At 41.8% G+C, this 20,859-nt stretch overlaps 1 protein-coding gene across 1 annotated transcript in view; it reads right to left on the bottom strand.

Annotated features, from left to right (window-relative positions):
* Positions 1-20,859, bottom strand: part of PLXNC1 (plexin C1) — a 223,545-nt gene that overhangs the window by 57,463 nt on the left and 145,223 nt on the right. Inside the window, exons 21-22 of the mRNA XM_072655595.1 lie at positions 18,738-18,936; positions 12,431-12,577 (exon numbers count right to left, since the gene is read on the bottom strand). Coding sequence (XP_072511696.1) covers positions 12,431-12,577; positions 18,738-18,936 — 346 coding nt within the window. The remainder of the gene's footprint in view (positions 1-12,430; positions 12,578-18,737; positions 18,937-20,859) is intronic.

Genomic DNA, 20,859 nt, shown 5'->3' with positions numbered 1-20,859 from the left:
CCCTATCACCAATCTGCCCTCCCTTCTAACATCCCTCCCTTCCCATATCCCCATCTTCTCTTTTGTCCTCTAGGGCAAGATAACTTTCTATGCCCCATTACTTGTATTTCTTATTTCCTAGTTGTATTCAAGAACAATATTCAACAGTTGTTCCTAAAACTTTGAGTTGCAACTTCTCTTCCTCCTTCCCTCCCCACCCATCCCCATTGGGAAGGCAAGCAATTCAATATAGGCCATATCTGTGTAATTTTGCAAATAACTTCCATAATAATAATTGTGTTGTATAAGACTAACTATATTTCCCTCCATCCTATCCTGCCCCCTATTTCATCTATTCTCTCTTTTGATCCTGTCCCTCCCCAAGAGTGCTGACTTCTAATTGCTCCCTCCTCTCACTACCCTCCCTTCCAACATCCCCCCAACCCTGCTTATCCCCTTCTCTTCCACTTTCCTGTATTGTAAGATAGGTTTTCATACCAAAATGAGTGTGCATTTTATTTCTTCCTTTAGTCAAATGTGATGAGAGTAAACTTCATGTTTTTCTCTCACCTCCCCTCTTTTTCCCTCCACTAAAAAGTCTTTTACCTGCCTCTTTTATGAGAGACAATTTGTCCCATTCCATTTCTCCCTTTCTCCTCCCAATATATTTCTCTCTCACCCCTTAATTTCATTTTTTTAAGATATGATCCCATCCTATTCAATTCACCCTGTGCTCTGTCTCTCCCTCTGTGTGTGTGTGTGTATGTGTGTGTGTGTGTGTGTGTGTGTGTGTGTGTGTGTGTGTGTGTGTGTGTAATCCTACCAACTACCCAGATACTGAAAAAAGTTTCAAGAGTTACAAATATTGTCTTTCCATGTAGGAATGTAAACAGTTCAACTTTAGTAAGTCCCTTATGATTTCTCTTTGCTGTTTACCTTTTCATGCTTCTCTTGATTCTTGTGTTTGAAAGTCAAATTTTCTTTTCAGCTCTGGTCTTTTCATCAAGAATGCTTGAAAGTCCTCTATTTCATTGAAAGACCATTTTTTCCCCAGAAGTATTATACTCAGTTTTGCTGAGTAGGTGATTCTTGGTTTTAGTCCTAGTTCCTTTGACTTCTAGAATATCATATTCCATGCCCTCCGATCCCTTAATGTAGAAGTTGCTAGATCTTGTGTTATCCTGATTGTATTTCCACATACTCAACTTGTTTCTTTCCAGCTGCTTGCAATATTTTCTCCTTGACCTGGGAACTCTGGAATTTGGCCACAATGTTCCTACGAGTTTCTTTTTTTGGATCTCTTTCAGGAGGTGATCGGTGGATCCTTCCAATATTCATTTTGCCCCCTGGTTTTAGAATATCAGGGCAGTTTTCCTTGATAATTTCATGAAAGATGATGTCTAGGCTCTTTTTTTGATCATGGCTTTCAGGTAGTCCCATAATTTTTAAATTGTCTCTCCTGGATCTATTTTCCAGGTCAGTTGTTTTTCCAACGAGATATTTCACATTATCTTCCATTTTTTCATTCTTTTGGCTTTGTGATTTCTTGATTTCTCATAAAGTCATTAGCCTCTATCTATTCCATTTTAATTTTTAAAGAACTATATTCTTCAGTGAGCTTTTGAACCTCCTTTTCCATTTGGCTAATTCTGCTTTTGAAAGCATTCTCCTCATTGGCTTTTTGAACCTCTTTTGCCAATTGAATTAACCTATTTTTCAAGGTATTATTTTCTTCAGCATTTTTTGGGTCTCCTTTAGCAAGGTGTTGACCCACTTTTCATGATTTTCTTGCATCTCTCTCATTTCTCTTCCTAGTTTTTCCTCTACCTCTCTTACTTGATTTTCAAAATCCTTTTTGAGCTCTTCCATAGCCCGAGACCATTGAATATTTATTTTGGATGTTTAGGATACAGAAGTCTTGACTTTTATGTCTTTCCCTGATGGTAAGCATTGTTCTTCCTCATCAGAAAGGGTGGGAGAAGATATCTGTTCACCAAGAAAGTAACCTTCTATAGTCTTATTTTTTTCCCTTTTTTGGGCATTTTCCCAACCAGTTACTTGACTTTTGGGTACAGGTAGCAAGTCTTAAAGGTAAGGTTTGAAAACAGTTCTCTGTCTTCAGAGCTAGTGCTCTTTCCATGGTGAATCAAGCAAACAGCACCAGCAACACAGATTAAAGGACTAAGATGTAAAAGGTATCTTATAGACCTGTGGTTTCAAACAGGGATCCCCTCGGGTCACATATTGACACAGAAAACCACAAATTAACATTATCTATGCTACAGTGTATGTTTAGGGGGCAGCTAGGTGGCACAATATCCAGAAGCACTGGGCCTGGAGTCAGGAAGACCTGAATTTAAATCTGGCTTCAGAAATGTATTAGCTTGACCCTGGGCAAGTCACTTAACCCTCTTTGCCTCAGTCTCCTCATCTGTAAAATGTGTAAAACAGCTGGAGAAGGAAATGACAAACTACTTCCAGTATCTTTGCCAAGAGAGCCCCAAAAGAAGCCATGAAGTGTTAGACACTACTGAAAACAACTCAACAATTGCATTTTTCTTTGCTTTTATTAAACATATTTCAATTTCGTTTTAATGTGTTTAGGACTCCCAGCAGCCATGTCTGTTATACACCATCTAGACCAGGCATCCTTAACCTGGGGTTCATAGATAAATTTCAGAGGGTTTGTGAACACAGATGAGAACAAAATAACATCTTCATCCTTATTAACCTCTATATGAAATTAAGCATTTACTTCAATTATTTAAAAACATAATCTGAGAAAGGATCCGTAGGCTTGCTTATGGTAATTTCTCTCTCATACTGTGGGGAAGACAATCAACTAAATCACAAATTCTTTGCAAGTGTGGAATATTTTCTACTTCTATTTTTTTTTCTATTTCTTGCTAAACCTGTCAACTCCACACAGAAAGTCTTTGTGAACATTGCTACCATTAAGGTTTCCAAAGCTGACTCCAGAAAATGAATTAAGCAGATATTTCAAGCATCATCTCAGTGCATGAGACAATGGCATATTTGTAAGAAATGGAAACAGTTTTTGGAATATTTTTTTCTCCCAAGAGAACAGAAATGAGATCGTAGGTGCTTATTTGGGTTGACTGGTTTCAGATAAACTTTGGATGCCTTTTTTGGAAAAATCACAGATGCAGATCTGTAGATCACAGCCCTCTGAAGCTGTCTAGACCAGCCTCTCCATTTTACAGATAAGGAAACTGAGACCTAGAATGGATAGTGTGAGAACAGACTGGAAAATTGAAGACTGATTTCAGTGACATAGTAACTTGAGATGTGGATAAGAATGGGAGGAGAGACAAAAGCTACCAAGGGAGCAGAGCTGAGACTGGAAGACAGGTCTCCCAACTCCAAACTCAGCATCTTTTTTTTTTTTTTTTTAAGGATTATATGACCACAGCTTACCACTTCTGATACAAAGATCTAGCCCAGCACTCTCATTTCAAAAATGAGAAAACTGAGGCTTGTCCAAGGACACACAGGTAGTGTCAGTGACACGCTTTAAAACCCCAAATCCTCCAATTCCATAGCAAACATTCTTTTCCACTGTACCAAGAAGTCCCTGGTTCCTACCTAGGTACCCTCTGTCAACTTTTTGCCTTCAGTCAGTTGGGTGGTGCAGTGGATAGAACCCTGGGATTGAAGTCAAGAAGCCTTGGGTTCAAATTCTGTCTCAGACTCTTCCTAGCTGGGTGACCTTGGAGCAAGTCACTTCACTTTTCTCAGACTCAGTTTCCCCATCTGTAAAATGATACAATTACAATATGCCATCTCCCTCTTCCGTTTAAAAAGTTAGATTTGCACACAGCCTCATTCAGTCCCCTGGCCACCCCATGGGGCAGTTTACTCCCTTATTTGTCAGAAGAAGAAGCTGAAGCTCAATGCCGTGGGCCTGCTGCAGATCAAGGTCTCACAGCAAAGCACATTTAGGGTCACAGGTTGAATCTGAACGAAGTTGTTGTTGTTTGTTTGTTTTTTTAATACTCCTCCCTAGGAACTCGCATTTTCCTATTACTCTGAAGTCTGTAGCATTTCCTTCCCCCAGCACAGTCCTGGAAAATAAGCAGAGTAAGTGAGGAGGAAAGTGGGCTGCAAAAGGCCTCAGAGGCTCTATTTAATAACTGGAGAAACCAAGGCTCAGAAGGCAGAAGTAACTGGCCCAAAGTCCCACACAGGATGAGGGAGCTAAAGATTGAAGAGACCTCAGAGCCTGTCTGGTCCAGCATCTTTCTAGGTTGGTTCGTTGGCTGTTGGCTTTGTTCTTGGAGAGGACCAGAAGGACATCACTATGTTAGGGTCTAGGTGTCTGAGTGCCACTGATCAGACCAATGAGAGCTCAGAAGGCTCTACCACAGGTAGGCCACAAACAGTCCAGTCTTGCAAGCATGCAGGCACTTACACAAGGTCATATGGTTGATAAGTATCAGAAGAAGGACTTGAACCCAGGTATTCTGTATTCCAGAGCCAGTATTTTTTTTCACATTCCTAATTTTGGCAGCGCTGCTCAGTTTACAAAATGTTTGCCTTGTGCAGAAATCCTGTGAGGTTACTATGACCAGCATGCCCAACCCCACTTTGTGGAGAGCAGAGGCTCTGATAAGTAGACCAGTGACACAGCCACTGTTTCTAAACCAGAATGTCTGTGCCTCCCCTTTCCCTACTCAGCCTCTCCACATCACTTTGTAAAGGCATTACCATGTTGACAAATGAGACAAGATTAGAACAGGAACCAAGTCTGTCCCCATTCCAGAGTGCTTTACAGGTGGGTCAAGCTGTCATTCTTAGCATATCACTAAGAGCGTGGGTGTAACTTTCCAAATCTGGAACCCAAACAAGACTAACTCCAAAGTAGATGGAGCATAGAGTCCTCTTTTCAGCCATAAAGCAGAAAATGAGATAACTTTGTATTGAAGTAGCTACATAACTAATTCCTAAATTCTAGGTGGTGGGTGGAAAGGTTGTGAATGAGAGTCGTTAAAAAACTTTGATTTCATTTGATTTCTCATTTTCCATTCCCTGCTATCAAGAAAGGAATGATTTGCCTAAAACTGTTAAAAAAAAAATCTGCATTTGTTAATGAGCATTACTTTTCAATAGGAAAGACAAATCTGAAAAAGAAAAGAGAGAAAATGGTTTCACTTCTTTGATGTGAAGTTGCAAAGAGCAGCTCTGAAGTTAGAGGTGGTTTCGGTTTTGTCCTCAGTCATAATGAAAATAATCTGCAAACGATGTTATAAGAGAAGGGGAGGGGGTGGAAAGGGAGGGGGAAACCTGGAGGATTGTTAATTAACTTCACTGTTGCTACACAATAGCAAGGGGTATTAAAAACCAGACTGCTGAAGTGCAAACATCAGGGAGGGATGTAATGGGAGCCTCACAGAATGACTTAAGTGGGTTGTTTAATTATTGGGGAAAAAATGAATCTTTGGAAAGGATAAAATCAAGGAGGAGATGGGGGGAGAGGGAGAATCCTGGGTAGATAAAGAGGTGACAGACTCTTGGTTACTGCTCCAGGGAGCTGGGGCTGGACTTGATGGGATCATAATGAAAATAAAAATAGTGATGGGGTGTGAGTCTTTCAATAGCCCCGGGACAGGCAGCCTGGAGAACTGGACAGAGAATCAACCTCAGGCAGGAAGTTGTTCCATCATGTCTGACTCTCTGTGGCCCCATTTGGGCTTTTCTTGGCAGAGAGACTGACTGGAGTGGTTTGCCAGCTCATTTTACAGATGAGGAAACTGAGGCAAACAAGGTTAAGTGACTAAGCTAGGAAATGTCTGAGGCTGGATTTGAACTCTGGAAGAGACTTCTTGACTCCAGGCATGGCATTCTATCCACTATGGTGCCACCTTGCTGGAATTCTACATTCAGAGCTACAAGAGATTTCCGAGGCTATCTAGCCCAGCCTTCTCATTCTACAGATAAGAAAGCTGTGACCCAGAGAAAAAGAGTTACAAGGCTAATAAATGGCAGGGCCAGGCATCCAATCTGGGTTGATGCCAAATCTTGCACTCTGCCCACCACACTTAATTTCTCTGCCTACTCCAAGGGGGGAAAAGTGGGCAGAAACATTAAATAAATCATTTATGGGTCACTGCTGGCTTTGCATCAGGCCCCATAAGTAATTTTCAAGACTTTCTAACTATGTTAAGGCCTTTCTCATAATGAGTAAAATAAGGTCAGCATGTTTGCTGAAAGATTGTTCCCCATGGTACAGGAGCGCTCCACACCCGCTACAACAGATGAAGACACCGACTTACCTCCCCACTTCAAGTGCTAAAAAGAAATTGATCTCTTAACTTTGATTACTGCTAGAACTTGACTCGCTAATTAAATGAACTTGCTATGGGTTATTGGATTTTCTCATCTTGGTTGTGAACTGAAACAAATTTCCTTTGTCCCCAGGTAGCATACTTCAACAGAACTGGGCTCCTCAGCTCTGGCACCCCAAGGTGCCAAGAATGTACAGTCTGTTCTGGAGAATACCTCCTTCCTACAAGAGTTCAAAGTCAAGCATGAGTTGTTGTTTGGTTGTTTTACAGTCATATCTGACTCTCCATGATCCCATTTGGGATTTTCTTGGTAAAGATACCGGAGTGGTTGGCCATTTCCTTCTCCAGCTCATTTGACAGATGAGGAAACTGGGGCAAACAGGGTGAGGTGACTTGCCCAGGGTCACCATGCTAGTAGGTGTCTGAGGCCAGATTTGAACTCAGGAAGATGAGTCTTCCAGAGTCCAATTCCAGTGCTCTATGCGCTCCAATGATGGGTAGATGAGCCTAAATGAACAACGTGAAATCTATGTGAAAATAAGGAAAAGGAAATGGAAAATAAGCTTCAGTGCATGTCTTTGCTCCTGTTCACAGTTAGGGCCTTGGATGCTCTGTGGTGGCGGGATAGAAAGAGAGATCAGACACCGTGAAAGGAATCAGAGGAGCTCTGTGTTCCCAAACAGCCCTTTAAATTCTTCCCCAATTTATTTAGCAAGTTTTCCTGATGCCTTTTGTTTACACATGAGTTATTTTCAGATATACCAGTTCCCTCGCCACAACCCCTCAAAATAAGCCTTCCTTATAACAGCAACAGTTACCCAAGGGCAAGTGATATTGTGAATGCAGCAGAGGGGGCAGGCAATATTCTCCCCCTGTAGTCCCCCACCTCTCTATCAGAAGGAGGGAGGGTTTCTTCATTTGTTCTCCAAGGCAACTGGGTGGTGCAGTGGATGGGGTGCTAGGCCAGGTCACAAGGATCTGAGTTCAAGTTTGGCCTCAGACACTTTACTAGCTGTGTGACCCTGGATAAGTCACTTCACCATTGTCTGCCTCAGTTTCCATGTCTGTAAAATGGGAAGAATAATAGCACCCACCTCCCAGAGTTATTGTGAGAATGAAATGAGTTTGTAAAGTGCTTCTCGCAGTGCCTGGAACGTAGTAGGTGCTTTATAAATGTGTATTCTCTTCCTTTCATAGTCAGAAAGTATGCTGCTCTGAAAATATTTCCCCTTGTTAAATGTAACTTGGGGATACTTGGAGAAGAACAGCCGATTCGAAGTCAGATGACCTGGGTTCAAATCCCACTTTTGCCCCTTACTCCCTGTGTGATCTTTGGCAAGTCACTTTAACTTCCAGCTTTCAAGTTTCTGTAAAATGAGCCAACACCCATAAGGAGCTGTATAAACCTCCCAATGCTATCTATACAGGGTGTCCCAAAAGTCCTAGTGCAACTTTAAGCCATTCAAGCCTGAAACTGCACCCAGATTTTTGGGACACCCTGTATGTAAATGCTAGCTGTTACCAATACTATTATTTTAACTACAATTGCTTCTTGTGTGTGAGTGGGGGATTCAGTGGGCACAGTGCTGGGCTTAGAGTCAGGAAGACCTGCATTCAAACCCTGCCTCAAAACACTTTATTTGCTGTACAACCCTGCTTAAGTCACATGTAATCCCCACTTCCAATCCCCCCAGGGCTGTTTCCTCATATGTAAAATGAGCAGGTGGGACCTGCCTGCATCCTCATCCTCGGAGGCTCCCTCCAGCTTCAAGTCTATGATCTGATTGCCTAACCAGAGGGAAAGCTGATTCTCAGTCTCTCTCTGGGTCTCTGTCTCTCTCTGCTTCTCTGTCTGTTTCCATCTCTGTTTCACTGCCTTTGTTTCTCCCCTCCTCCCTCCCCTCCTCTTTTTCTGAGTCTTTTTCCTGTCTCTGTCTGTTCTCACTCTATCTCTATCCGTTGTCTTCCTATGTTTTTCTGCCTCTCTCTCCCTCCCTTTCTCTCTCTTGCCCCTGTCTCCCTCTCCTTCTCTTTCTCCCTCTCCTTTCTCTCTTTCCACCTTTCTATTTCCTCTCTCTGCCTCCATCCTCTCTCTCTCTCTCTCTCTCTCTCTCTCTCTCTCTCTCTCTCTCTCTCTCTCTCTCTCTCTCTTTCTCTCTCTCTCTCCCTCTCTCTCTATATATATGTATATATGTCTCCTCTATCTATCTCTGTCCTTTCTTTCTCTGTGTTTCTGTATGTCTGTCTCTGTGTCTCCATCTCTGTCCTGTTTCTCTCTGTCTCTGTGTCTCTGTCTGTTTGTCTGTCCCTTTATTTGTCTCTTTCTTCCTCTGTCTGTTTCTCTCTCTCCCCCTTTCTCCTCTCTCTCTGTATCTATCTTTGTCTTTCTCTGTGTATGTCTCTGTATGTCTGTCTCTCTCAGTATTTCTGTATGTCTGTCCGTCTCTCTGTGTCTCCATCTCTGTCTGTGTCTCTGTCTGTCTCTGGGGGTCTCTGTCTCTGTCTGTCTGTCTTCCTCTGTCTCTCTCTCCCCCTTTTTCCTCTCTCAGTATCTTGTCTCTGTCTTTCTCTGTGTGTGTCTCTGTATGTCTCTCTCTCTCTCTCTGTGTCTCGGTCTCTCTCCAGTCATGACCCAGGACCAGATCACACTTGTCAGCACAGTGACCCATGGACATGCTAGGAGCAGGAGGCCGGAAGCTGTAGCCAGCAGCTCCTCTGAAGCTGTCCTAATCTTAGAGGTGTGAAGCCTCCGTGTTACTCTGTCACATGAGCTGGTCCCTCTCTCCCTCCCTGGCAATCCTGATTCTGGCTTCTTATTTTAACTGTGTCCTGCCTGGCATCCCAGCTCTGCCGTTGCAGGTCGCTGATGTGACTTCCTCTTACTTTCCGTTAATTCTTCCCCCTCCCCTCGAGAATTTCTTTCTTGGGTAGGCTTAGATGCAACATCAGCCTCTACCAGCCCCTGACATTTGCCCAGACAACCACAGGAGGTTTTGAAAACCAGAGCCTTCAGATCACTGATTCAGAGCTGCTGGAGGGGGTAGGTGGAGCCCTCAGGGCCAAGTACATCCAAACTCCTCCTTTTACAGGTGAGAAAACTGAGGCTGTGAGAAGCTAAGCCAAGCCTGAGCCCCATTTAAGACCATGAAGGAGAAAAAGGAAACAGAACAGAGGCAGTCCAAGAAATTTACTTCAGAGGAAATGCATTACTTGATAGTTTTTCTGGACCTTCTGCTAATCTCACTCAGTCATGGAAAATCTGACCAAGTCATGGGACTTTTCAACAACCTCCAACATAACCATCTACCACAAAAGAGAGCCTGGTCCATGGCCAGTAAAATGCACTCAAAACAGAAAGTAATTTTCAAAACTAGGGCTCATGTAATAAACGAGAAGCCTGTCTCTATTCCAGCTCACAAATCTCCATTTTCTCTACAGCCAAATTCCTCTTTGAAGGGAAGGATTCTTGGGGATTTCTGAAATGGTCATTATCTATTAGCCTCCCTCCCCAGGGCCTATAAGGAAATAAGACGAGTCTTCATGAATTTCTCCAACATCAAGTAACTCATGAGCCGAGTGTTAACAAATCAAAAACATATGACCTTAATTGGCCGTGAAATAAACAATATTTTTAAATGAAAAGGAAAAAAAAATCTGCTCTGATGTAAAACATTAAAAAAAAACCCCAGCTTCAAACCTCAAAAATATCCTTCTTAACCAACCAGTAACCCTCTCCCCTTCCCTTCCCCCACCCCGATTCTTCTCCTTTTCACACCCTCCTTCTTCTGGTCTGATGTTGTTGACAAAACCAAAATATGACTGGATTCCCCCAACCTATTTTTACTTTCAAATCATTTCTCTTTGGGGATTTTTTAGGGGCTTGGAACCAAACACCAGCCCAGAGTTGGGTAAATACATGCAAAGCTTCCTCCTCAGCTTTTCATCTGAACGTTGAACAACATTCAACAGGAGTGGGGACCTCCTGGCGTGGGTACAAGAAGGTTTCAGGAGACACTTTTCAGGGAGCCTCATGGGGGGAAGGGAGAGAAGGCACCTGACCTTAGAGTCAGGGCAAACCTTTGGAAAGTTGGCCTTTAACACGTCCATGCTGTGTGAGCATGGAGCTCAAAAATGGGTGAACGATCGCCATTTTACATAGCTCTAAGGGTTGCCGTGAGTGTCCACTGAGATCATACATTAGGTCACTGACTTTGAGCTGTCATGGGTGCCCAGCCCTCCAGCGTCATCTTCCATCTACCCCATTAGCAGCTTGATACACAGATTTCCTCCCCCATTAGAATCTAAATTTCTTGAGGGTAAGTTTCTTGGGTCTCCAGGGCTTAGCACAGACTCTGGCAACCTAGCGAGTCGTCAAGTCATTGATTTTCTAGAAGAGGGAGTAGGCTTGTTTTTCTAGGTGCCAATGGGCAGAACTAGAAATCAGGGTAGAAAGTGCAGCTCCATAGAAAGAGGAAATTTCTAGTAGTCCGTGTTATTCAAAAGTGGAATGGTTTTTATCATGAGGGAGTAGGTTTCCTCCCTTACCAGGGGTCTCCAAGGGCAAGCCAGATAATCAGCTCAGATTCCCTAAGGTGCCCTCCAGCTCAGACATTCTGTGTGTACTGGACTTGGAGTGGGGAAAACCTGCATTCAAATCCTGCCTCCACTTCAAGCTGTGTGACCCAAGAGAAGTCAAATAACCTCTCTGTGTCTCAGTACAGGCACCTGTAAACTAAAGAAGGTCAGACTCAATGGTCTCTAAGGCCCCCTCCAGCTTCTAAATCTAGGACCCTAGGATTCTTTTATAGATGTTCCAGGAATCAAGGCCTACCATGAAAAGTCACTCAATTAGGCAAGATTTATAGATTCCACCTGGGGTTATATCAGAATGAAATCAGCCCTGGGGGGGAAGCTATAGACCAGCGTCACTTTAGGGGAAGATAATACCCAGCATCTTCTCTGGCCAGTGGGTCAGCAGAGCATCCTCCTTCCAGGAAGGGTCAGTCCCACATGGTAGTGGTGACTGATTATCCATAACAGCAGGTAGGGGGAATTTTATCCATAACAGACAGAAAGCATAATCACAACACAGTCCAAGCCAACATGGTGTCTTCTCCAATTAACGAGTGCATTCGTCCAAAACAACGTAGTCATGCTTGCTGTCCCAGACAAAGCCACAAGAGCGCCAGCCACACAAATGAGCGATACCAAAACCTCCCTGTCATTTCTCGGTACTTCCCCTTCACCCCTCCCCCCAGCTCAAGAAGTTGGGAAGGGGCCCAGAGCCACTATATGGATGTACATCTTGCAGCTGGAAGCACCCGTCATTTCCTGCCCCCCACCCAAGATACAGTCATCTTTTCCTCCAATCTGCCTTCATGAGAAAGGGGAGAGAATTCTTAAATGAACTTGGAACAAGGACCAGGCTTGGCTCCCTCTGAGATTCTAAGCATCCCCCCATGGAACCAACCGCTCTCTCTGGGGGAAGGGGAGTCCTCCTCCTCCTCCTCCTCCGTGTGAAATCCCCCAAACAGCCAGCCTAGCTGACGCCGCTCATTATTTACGGCATTACTCCAAAAATAGTGATGAAATCACATTATATTAAGTGCACGACACCAAACATTTGTAACTAATCCAAGGAAATAAAGTACGTGTGTTGTGCGGCACAGGAATCTCAAGCTGAATTAATCTTGTGTTATCTTTCTAAAATAAGCCCCCCATTCCAATTCAGCTGTGGTGCATCTTCACACATTGTCTCCCTGAGAAGAAGGGTTTGAGAAATTCTGATTGCAATTACCAGGACTGAATGGGGAACTCTTTGCAGCTCCTCTGACAACACAGAGAGCCATAAGACATCCTGATGTGAAAATCTTTGGAATTGATGATTGCCTCAGGCATCATTAAGATGCTTCCTCCTCCCCCCTCTGCATCCAAGTAATTAAAATCTATTATTTGAACACGCGTTAATATTTTATCAACTATTGTCTTTAATTAATGAAACGGATGAGTCCTCTCACAGCAAGAATTATATCCTTTCGTTTTGAGATGGCTTTCCCCTCCCCCTTTCCTTATCGGGTCCCCCTTCCCCTTTCCCCTTCACTGGCAGACACATGCATTTGGAAGGAAAAAGTGATAAAAAAGCATACCACAGTGTTGAATTCAGGCACTTGCCACAGCAGCCAATCCTCATTAAGGGTGTAGAGGGCTTTGGAAGTTATGACGTCCACAGGACCTTTGTTTATTTTCTGGTTTAGGGTTGTCACAAGCAAATAGAAGGGCTCTCCAACGGTCTCCTTGGGAAGGAACAGTACAAAAGACCACATGGTTAGTTTTTGGTGGGTTCCAGGGTGTGATCAAGGTGCAAGGTTTCTGTTAATAGTAGCCTAAAGGGGGGAATGAAGCAACGACTCCCAATGACACATAAAAGCATCCCAACCCCCCCAGTCCTGGTGGAGGGAAGACATTTGGGTTCATTTCGTCCAAACACCTAAATAGTGAGATCATGGGATCCTGGGTCTAAAGTTGGAAGAGACCTCCACAGGTCAACAAGTCGAAGACCCTTATTTTACAGATGGGGAAACTGAGGCCCAAAGAAAGGCCTGGGTGGTGGTTGTGGTCCATGGTGGTAGACCTTTGTTCTCAAAGATATCAGGTTGTAAGTAATGAAGGAAGGATCTGAACCTAGATCTACTGACGCCAATACTGAGCTTTTTTTCCAGCCACTTACCTACTTGGCACAACACCATATACACATATTTGTGTATATAATATATTCTCTGTGTACACGTGTGTGCACCACTGTGTCTAAGTGTGCATTTACATACATGTGCATGTCTCTACACTTTATATATATGTATCATGCAGCGTACATATGATGTAGTTAGAGGTAGCCATGCCAGTGGAAATCATATATGTACATACATGTATGCAACACATGCTTCTACTTCTATATTTACATGCATAACACACATGGAGTATGTTTTATATGTACACACAAGTATTTACCTTGTATCTACACATATACAATAACCTATTTATTATGCATATACATGCAAAGTACTTATACTACATACATATACCTGAACATGGAAATATACATGGCATATTTCTACCTCTCTTTCTGTGTACAACATACATATGGTATATTTTATGTGTATGTACACACATATATTTGTATCACAGGTAACATACATTACATGTACATGTATTTACTCTGTATATACACATACACAAAACATCTGTTATGCATATATGCATACAAATATTTATATTCACATACATGAACATCTATGCCATGACATATTTCTACATTTAGTTTTTATATGTAAAACATTTTCATGTTAGTCACTTTGTACAAGAAAATTTGAATAAAAGGAAAAAAATGAAAGAGTGAAAAATAGCATGCTTCATTCTGGATTCAATCAATGTCAATTCATTTTCTAGAGGCAGAGAGTAGGATTAGTCCTTTAGGATTGTCTTGGACATTGTATTGCTGAGAAGAGCTAAGTCATTCACAGTTCTGCATCCAACAATATGTAGACCATTCTCCTGGTTCTGGTCACTACACTCTGCATCGGTTCATGTAAGTCTTCCCAGGTTTTTCTGAAATCATCCTGCTTGTCATTTTTCATAGCAAAATAATATCCATTACAATCATATATCATCAGCTATCCCCCAATTGATGGGCATCCCTTCAATTTCCTATTTTTAGCCACCAAAAAAAGAGCTGCTACGAATATTTTTGTACACCTTTTATTGGATGTCTTTGGGATATAGACCTAGCAGTGGTATTGCTGGATCAAAGAATACTACATCTCTATTTGTATGCACATGTCTTACTATTTCTGAACACTATACATATGGCATATTTTACGTGTATATGCACACATATATTTCATGGATGCATGCATAAATAGGGTGGTATATACAATCAAGAAAGAAAACAGGAGTGAGGAATAACTGAGAGGTGGCTGGAATATTCCATTGATGGAATACTCAATCCTTAAAATGTCTAAAGAAAGCAAGGAAGGCACCCAACATGGCAGGCAGGTGCCTCTTCTCCTCTCTACCCCAATGCATGTTTCTGTGAAGATGTGGATGAGAGGATGCACAGGCATAAATGAGTTTCCATGTACATCACTAGAAGGAGGATGGACCCATGTTGATAAGATCACAGATCCCCTTGAGTATTTTGAGTATATAATAGAGCTACATGGATGAAGTTTCATAGCCTAGTGGATAAAAAGATATTCTTGGACTTACAGTAAGACTTGGGTTCAAGTCTTTCTTTGGACACTCACTAGTTGTGTGACCTTGGACAAGTCACTTAAAAATCAGTTTGTCTTAATCCACTGGAGAAGGAAATGAAGCCCATCCCAGTATCTTTGCCAAGAAAACCCCATATAAAAGGTCAGAAGGAGTCAAATATGACTGAACAACCCTGGGCCAATTACTCCTCAGTGCCCTCAGAAACTCTCTAGGTCTTTCAGTCACAGAAAAGTTAGAGATCTGCATTGGTAGAGGGAATTTCTTCAATGGGAGTTAACTGTACCAATAAAATCCCAACTCTGGACCAAAAAAAAAAAAAAGGAGAGCTAAGAGCCATAGTTTGGGGATTAGGTATCTAGTAATAACACACATTATAGAGTTTTATAGTTTAGCAGACACTTTCCACAAAACAATTCTATAAGGTGGTTGCATTATTCCCATTTTATGGATGAGGAAAGTGAGGTTCAGAGAATTATCCTGGGTCACACAACTAACAAATGGAAGGACCAGAATTTGATCCCAAGGACCCAGGCCTCTTCCCATGATACCATATTACCCCCCTGGTTATATCCGGATGCACCTCTGCATCTAAAGTTTATCCGTTTGTGTCCAACAAGGATCAATAGGTCTAGGTTTTTATTTTCAGCTAAATTCACAGAGAATCAAAGAATCTCAGACCTGGAAGGGACTTGAGAAGCCAAAGAGGCTAAGATATACTTCAACAAGAAACCTTTGCACATCACAGGATTCTAGATTCTGGGTTGTAAAGGACTTGAGAGGCCACCAGTCCAACCCTCTCATTTTACAGATCTGGAAACAGGCCCAGAGAGGTTAAGTGATTTGACAAAAGACACAGCAAGTAAGCGTCAGAGCTAGGAATCAAATAAAACTCATTTGAATCCAAATGTAACATGCCTCCAACTGTACCACCCAAAAGATGACCACGTGTCTTTTCTTGAAGACCTTATGTGACAACACATTTTGCTATGGGATAGTTCTAATTGTGAGGAAATGATTCCTTATGTTAACTCTAAATCAGCCTCTGTGTACTTCCATCATTGTTTCGAGTTCTCCCCTCTTGGGTCAACCAGAATAAGCTGAATTTTTCCATCTGATAAGCCCTTCATATACTTGAAGACATCTTATCAAATACTGCCCTTCCCAAGTCTTTGCTCTTCCAACTTAAAGACTCCAAGTCTTTTCAAACAATGATATGAACAGGAGGCTACATCAGCATCCAGAGAGTTGCCTTCTTTTGGACATACTCCAGTTTAAGCAATGTCCTTCAGAAAAATGTTACCCACAGCTAACTATAATAGTGTAGATGTAACCTGACTCAGGAAGAACACAAAGGGACTGTGATTTCCTTCCTGTGTCCTATGCAGCCTCTGATCACATTAGCTTTCTTGGTTGCTTAGATTGTTGATTAGGTTTGTGCTTGTGGTCTACTAATATACTCAGATCTTCTTCAAACAAGCTGCTAACTACCTACAAATGGTATGCTTCTTTAACTGTTCATATTAAGGGTTCTTCTTCCAACAAGAAAACACAATCTTATCACAATGTAAAAGTGATCCAAAGCCAGGGGATGACAAGCTCCTGACAAACTGGAAAGGCTTCAAAAATGGGCTGGTGGTAGTCTGCTATTGAGGACTAATTTAACTAATTTTGGGAAACCCACTTCTTTGAAAATCATGGATCCTTGAAGGCTCAAGAACCATTTGGACCTCAAGATAGTAGTGGTGTTTTAAAAAAAAAAACAACCTAAACACTAAATAACACAACATTTAACCTCGGGAACAAGAATAAACCAAAACTAATTTTCCAATTTGCCAGGCTCAGTTAACAACATTTTTGTATAATTAAAGCAAGCAGTCTTCAATTAAAGAAATCATTTTTAACCTCATCTCCCACTAGTCCCCACCATAGTTCCTGTGTCTTCCAAGATGGCTCCCTCATTAGTCCCTAGACATGGAATACTTATTCCTGTCTCTATACCTTTGTCCATGAGAAGCCCCTCTGTCTTCTCAGTCAAGGACAATCCAGTTGTCTAGCTACAGAGTCAAAGAAGGGTATCTCTTTCTGTTTCTTTTAGGTGTCTCAGTTTCAGTTTGAGAATTTCTTGGGGAACACGAGAGGGCAAATGGCTTGCTTAGGAAATAATTTTGTTGACTTACTGAGAATTGTTAAAATTCCAAGGAGTTTATTTTTGTGTGCCCGGTAGAGTTTAAATTCCTTGAGGGCAAGGAATGTTCCAGTTTTGTCTTTGTATCTTTGGTGGAGGGGAGGAAGTGGAAAAAATAAGCATTTAGGCAGTACCTACTGTGGACAGGCACTGTGTTAAGTACTTTTACAAATATTATCTTACTTGATCCTCACAAAAACCCTATAAAGTAGGTACCATTATTACTCCTATTTCACAGTTCAGGAAATTGAGGTGAACAAATGACTTGGCACATAGCACATGCTTAATAAATGCTCTTTGTGTTGAATTTAACAAGTTTCTAGGGCAACGGGTCTCAAAGTTTTTGGTCTCAGGACTTCTTTATACCCATACATTGCTTAGGGAATTCCCTCCACCCCTGCAAAAAGCTTTTGTTTATGTGGGTTATAACTATTGATGTTTTTACTATACTAGAAATTAAAATTTCTTGGTATTACAAAAATAGCTTTGACCTCACAGACAGGGATTTAGGGATCCAGGGTGCAGAGGTCTTAGAGAACACTGATTCTAGAGCAGCTCTCTAAGACTTCAAATTGAAAAGGAGGGGCCCATCTATATTGATAGAGAGTGTTTTCTCAGTGTGAGTTCCTAATGTCAATGAAACCATCCTTCTAATCCAAACAAATTAAATTAATTAAAGGTACCTCAAAGGGCCATGGATGGATGGTGGGCATAAGTGGGATGAAACATACTGCCAGATTTGATCATATACCCCAAGTGGTGCAAAAGATATTACCAATCAGAAAAGAAGAAGGCCAGTCATGTAGTGAGGGTGAGAGATAAGAGCTGGAGGTTGGATAACCCAGGTTTGCACTGAGACCCATGAAATATTAAACAATCTCCAATAAGACCTCAAGTACATCAGGTAAATAAAGGAGGGTTAACGGAAGGACAAGGATGAATATCATCTACGAGGAAAAGTTTTGAATGTCCTTATTGATGAGATGATGATTATAGTGCAGTGATGAAGATATCAGGAATCCAACTAGGTTTTTAAGTATCAGATAAATAGGGGGAAAGGCTGATTTAATTAGCCTTTCTACCCAGGTACTGCTTGGGGGCAAGACGGATGGGTAGGAAAACATCATCTGTCTTCTTTCAAGACAGCATTAAACATTAAAGTAAGCACAGCTGTGGATGCCACCCTCTATTTAGACCCACATCTCAGTCTTGTACTTAAATACTATTGTTGAAAATTAGTGGCATAGCAATACATCCTGCTCAAGGTTCAATTAAGTTCTAGGACTGGCTATAAATACACAGTTTTTCTTCTTGAAATGGGTGTAGAATGAAATTAAAGAGGAACAACTTTGCTGCAACACAAATATCGCTTTCCATTTCTTTATTTTATTTTATTTATTTTTACCAAAGACAAAATGCAGGAAAACCGTGGCTGAATTAAGTGGATAGCTGGAAGTGACAAATGGTTTGAGAAATCCAATTTCATTCTATCTATATGTCCATACAGCAACTCAAACTAGGCAAAGGAGGGTCCATAGGGCACCTGCTTTAATGGCCAGTTAGATATTATTTGTAATTAGCGTATCGATTGTTTTTACGTAAATGACTCTCAACTGCCTCCAGCTATTTTTAAGTTTATTCTCCCTGATATTTTAGACACTCCCCCTCATAGGCTGTACTTCTTAGGATGACTAGGAAATTGAAGGGACTTAATTAATTTTAATTGATGGAGGCAATGTACATCTAAAAATGTCTTAATGTCTTTCTTCATAAAGAAATTACGTCTGGGAAAATGAATAATATTCACAAGATATTCGTTCTACTAGCTGCCTTTTTTTTCTCCCAGGCATCTATCTGCTCAGGATGAGGGCCAAGACAGAAAAGCTGTTGTTTTGACACCAAGGAGTACTCAGGGTCTGTACTGCACAAGGAGTCGACGTCTGCTAAAAATAAGCCCCGCTTGTCTTACCTCTGACACTGCAGAAAGATGATGCACTTACCCGGAGAAAGCCAGAGAGGCAAACAGACATCCAATTTGTGAGGAGCTTTTCGACAACAGACTCAGTCCGACGCAGCATCAGCTTGGGTTGCATGTTACTTGACTGTTCCATGAGGTCTCGGGTCAGGACCTCAAGGATGCTGGTCAGGTAGACGAGCTTAGTCTGGAGGGCAATGGTCAGGAACGAAGCAAATAAACACCTGGATGAGAAAGAGACGAGGAGTTCTCAGCTGACAGACTGGGCGGCAAGCATGCCTGGGGGACGGACTCAACGTTGGCTTTGGATTTCTCACAACTTTGGGGGAGAACTCTGGCTGCCTTGCGTGGCATGGATGAAGCAGAAGGGAGGGTCAACTCTTCACATGAGAACTTGGGATACCTCTCACTTTGTGGCCATTGATGTCCCACTGATGGCTACTTAACCTAATGTTGCCAACACCATGAGGTAGATGACTGGAAATAGGTTCTTCTTTTCTTTACGCCCCCCACCTCTGACTTTATATAATTCTGAGGTTCCTTCAAAGCACAGGTCAGGAACCATCTCCCCCTACTTGAGGTCTTTCCTGTTTCTGCTGCCCCAATTCATTTGTACTAGTTCTGAATATATTTAGTGTATAGAGAAAGCCACTTGGAAGGGGCCACAGGGCACAGTGCCTGAAGTCAGAAAAACCTGAGTTCAAATCTAACCATAGCTACTGGGCAAGTCACTTATCTGCCTCAGTTTCCTCAGCTGTAAAAGAGGGATAATAACAGCACCTACCTTATAGGGTTGTTGGAAGGAATCAAAGAGATATTTGTAAAGTGCTTAGAACAGTGCCTGGCATACAGCAGGTGATTCATAAATGCTTATTGTGTCCTTTCTTCCCTCCCCCATTCAATAAGCATTTATTAAGTACCTACCATGACAGGTGTCAAGGACACAATGGTAAAACGAAAAACCATCCCCTACCCTCAAGGAGTTTACATTCTCCTGAGAAAGACACAAAGTACTCAAGGGATACTTTTTAAAAAAGAATTTTGAAAATCTTCTTTTGTGAGTCTGAACCTGACACAAATATGAGTATAAAGGACAGAAAACGACGACTATGAAACCATGAATCTTGATCATATACACCTTTTAAAAATTATATTCCATCAGTTCACCACATTAGTCCTAATGCCGGCCTACTTTTCTGAACCACCTTCTGCTCTCTTCTGGACTTGTCATTTTTTTTCTTTTTCTTTTTGTAAAACTATTGCTACCTCTGCTCTCATCCCCAATTCTCCCTAATGAACTTTTTATTTAAAGAAAATCCTCCCTTGTGACCATAAACATAACCAACTAAACGAATCCACCTAATGATTATCTATGTGATCACTGGAGGAGGGAGATATGACAAGAATTCAGTGACTTAGAGAAGCTTCCTGTCGAGGCTGAGCTCTGAATGAAGAGGCAGGGGTGAGAAGGCATTTCAGGCATAAGGAAGTGCTGATGCAAAGACATGTGGGTGGAACACGGGCATGCCTAGTTCAGAGCAACAGGACCGATTTGCTCAAAATCAAATTCTATAAGCAGAGAATAGCGTGTAATAAATCATTCAAGCTTGACCCAACAGCATGTAAAACTAATACTCTTTAAATATGACATAGTAACAGGTTTGTGTAAAATGATATTCTGCTACAAAATCATGGACCCTTGAAAGCCTTGACGTCTATTAAAATAATGAGGACAAGTTCAAGACTATGGATGACTTTAGGGGGAAAAAAACAGGAAGGCTGGTCATGGATTGAAACAGAAGATATAGACACAGGCTAAGTTGTGAGGCTGATCTTTTAAGATGGTCAGTTAACCGAAAGCAAATCTCTTGGGCACTGGGAGAGGGGGGAATTTCTCTGGAGGATCTGTGGGGAGACACAGAGAAGAGTTATACAGGGATGAAAAGGAGTGGAAAAAAAAAAAGATTCCCACCCTCATGTCATCACACATCCATCTATTTATAAGTCATGTAACTAAAAAAAAATCAGAAAGTATTACTTCTGCTTTCTGAAGACTCATGCCTTTACATGGGGTTGTAATGGTTTGCTTGAAAGGGCACATGAGATTGTATAAGTGATATAATAATAAAGATGATGATGATGATGAT

This window comes from Notamacropus eugenii, chromosome 3 (assembly GCF_028372415.1).
Source record: "Notamacropus eugenii isolate mMacEug1 chromosome 3, mMacEug1.pri_v2, whole genome shotgun sequence".
Taxonomy (NCBI): domain Eukaryota; kingdom Metazoa; phylum Chordata; class Mammalia; order Diprotodontia; family Macropodidae; genus Notamacropus; species Notamacropus eugenii.
This window is presented reverse-complemented; position numbering and strand designations above follow the sequence as displayed.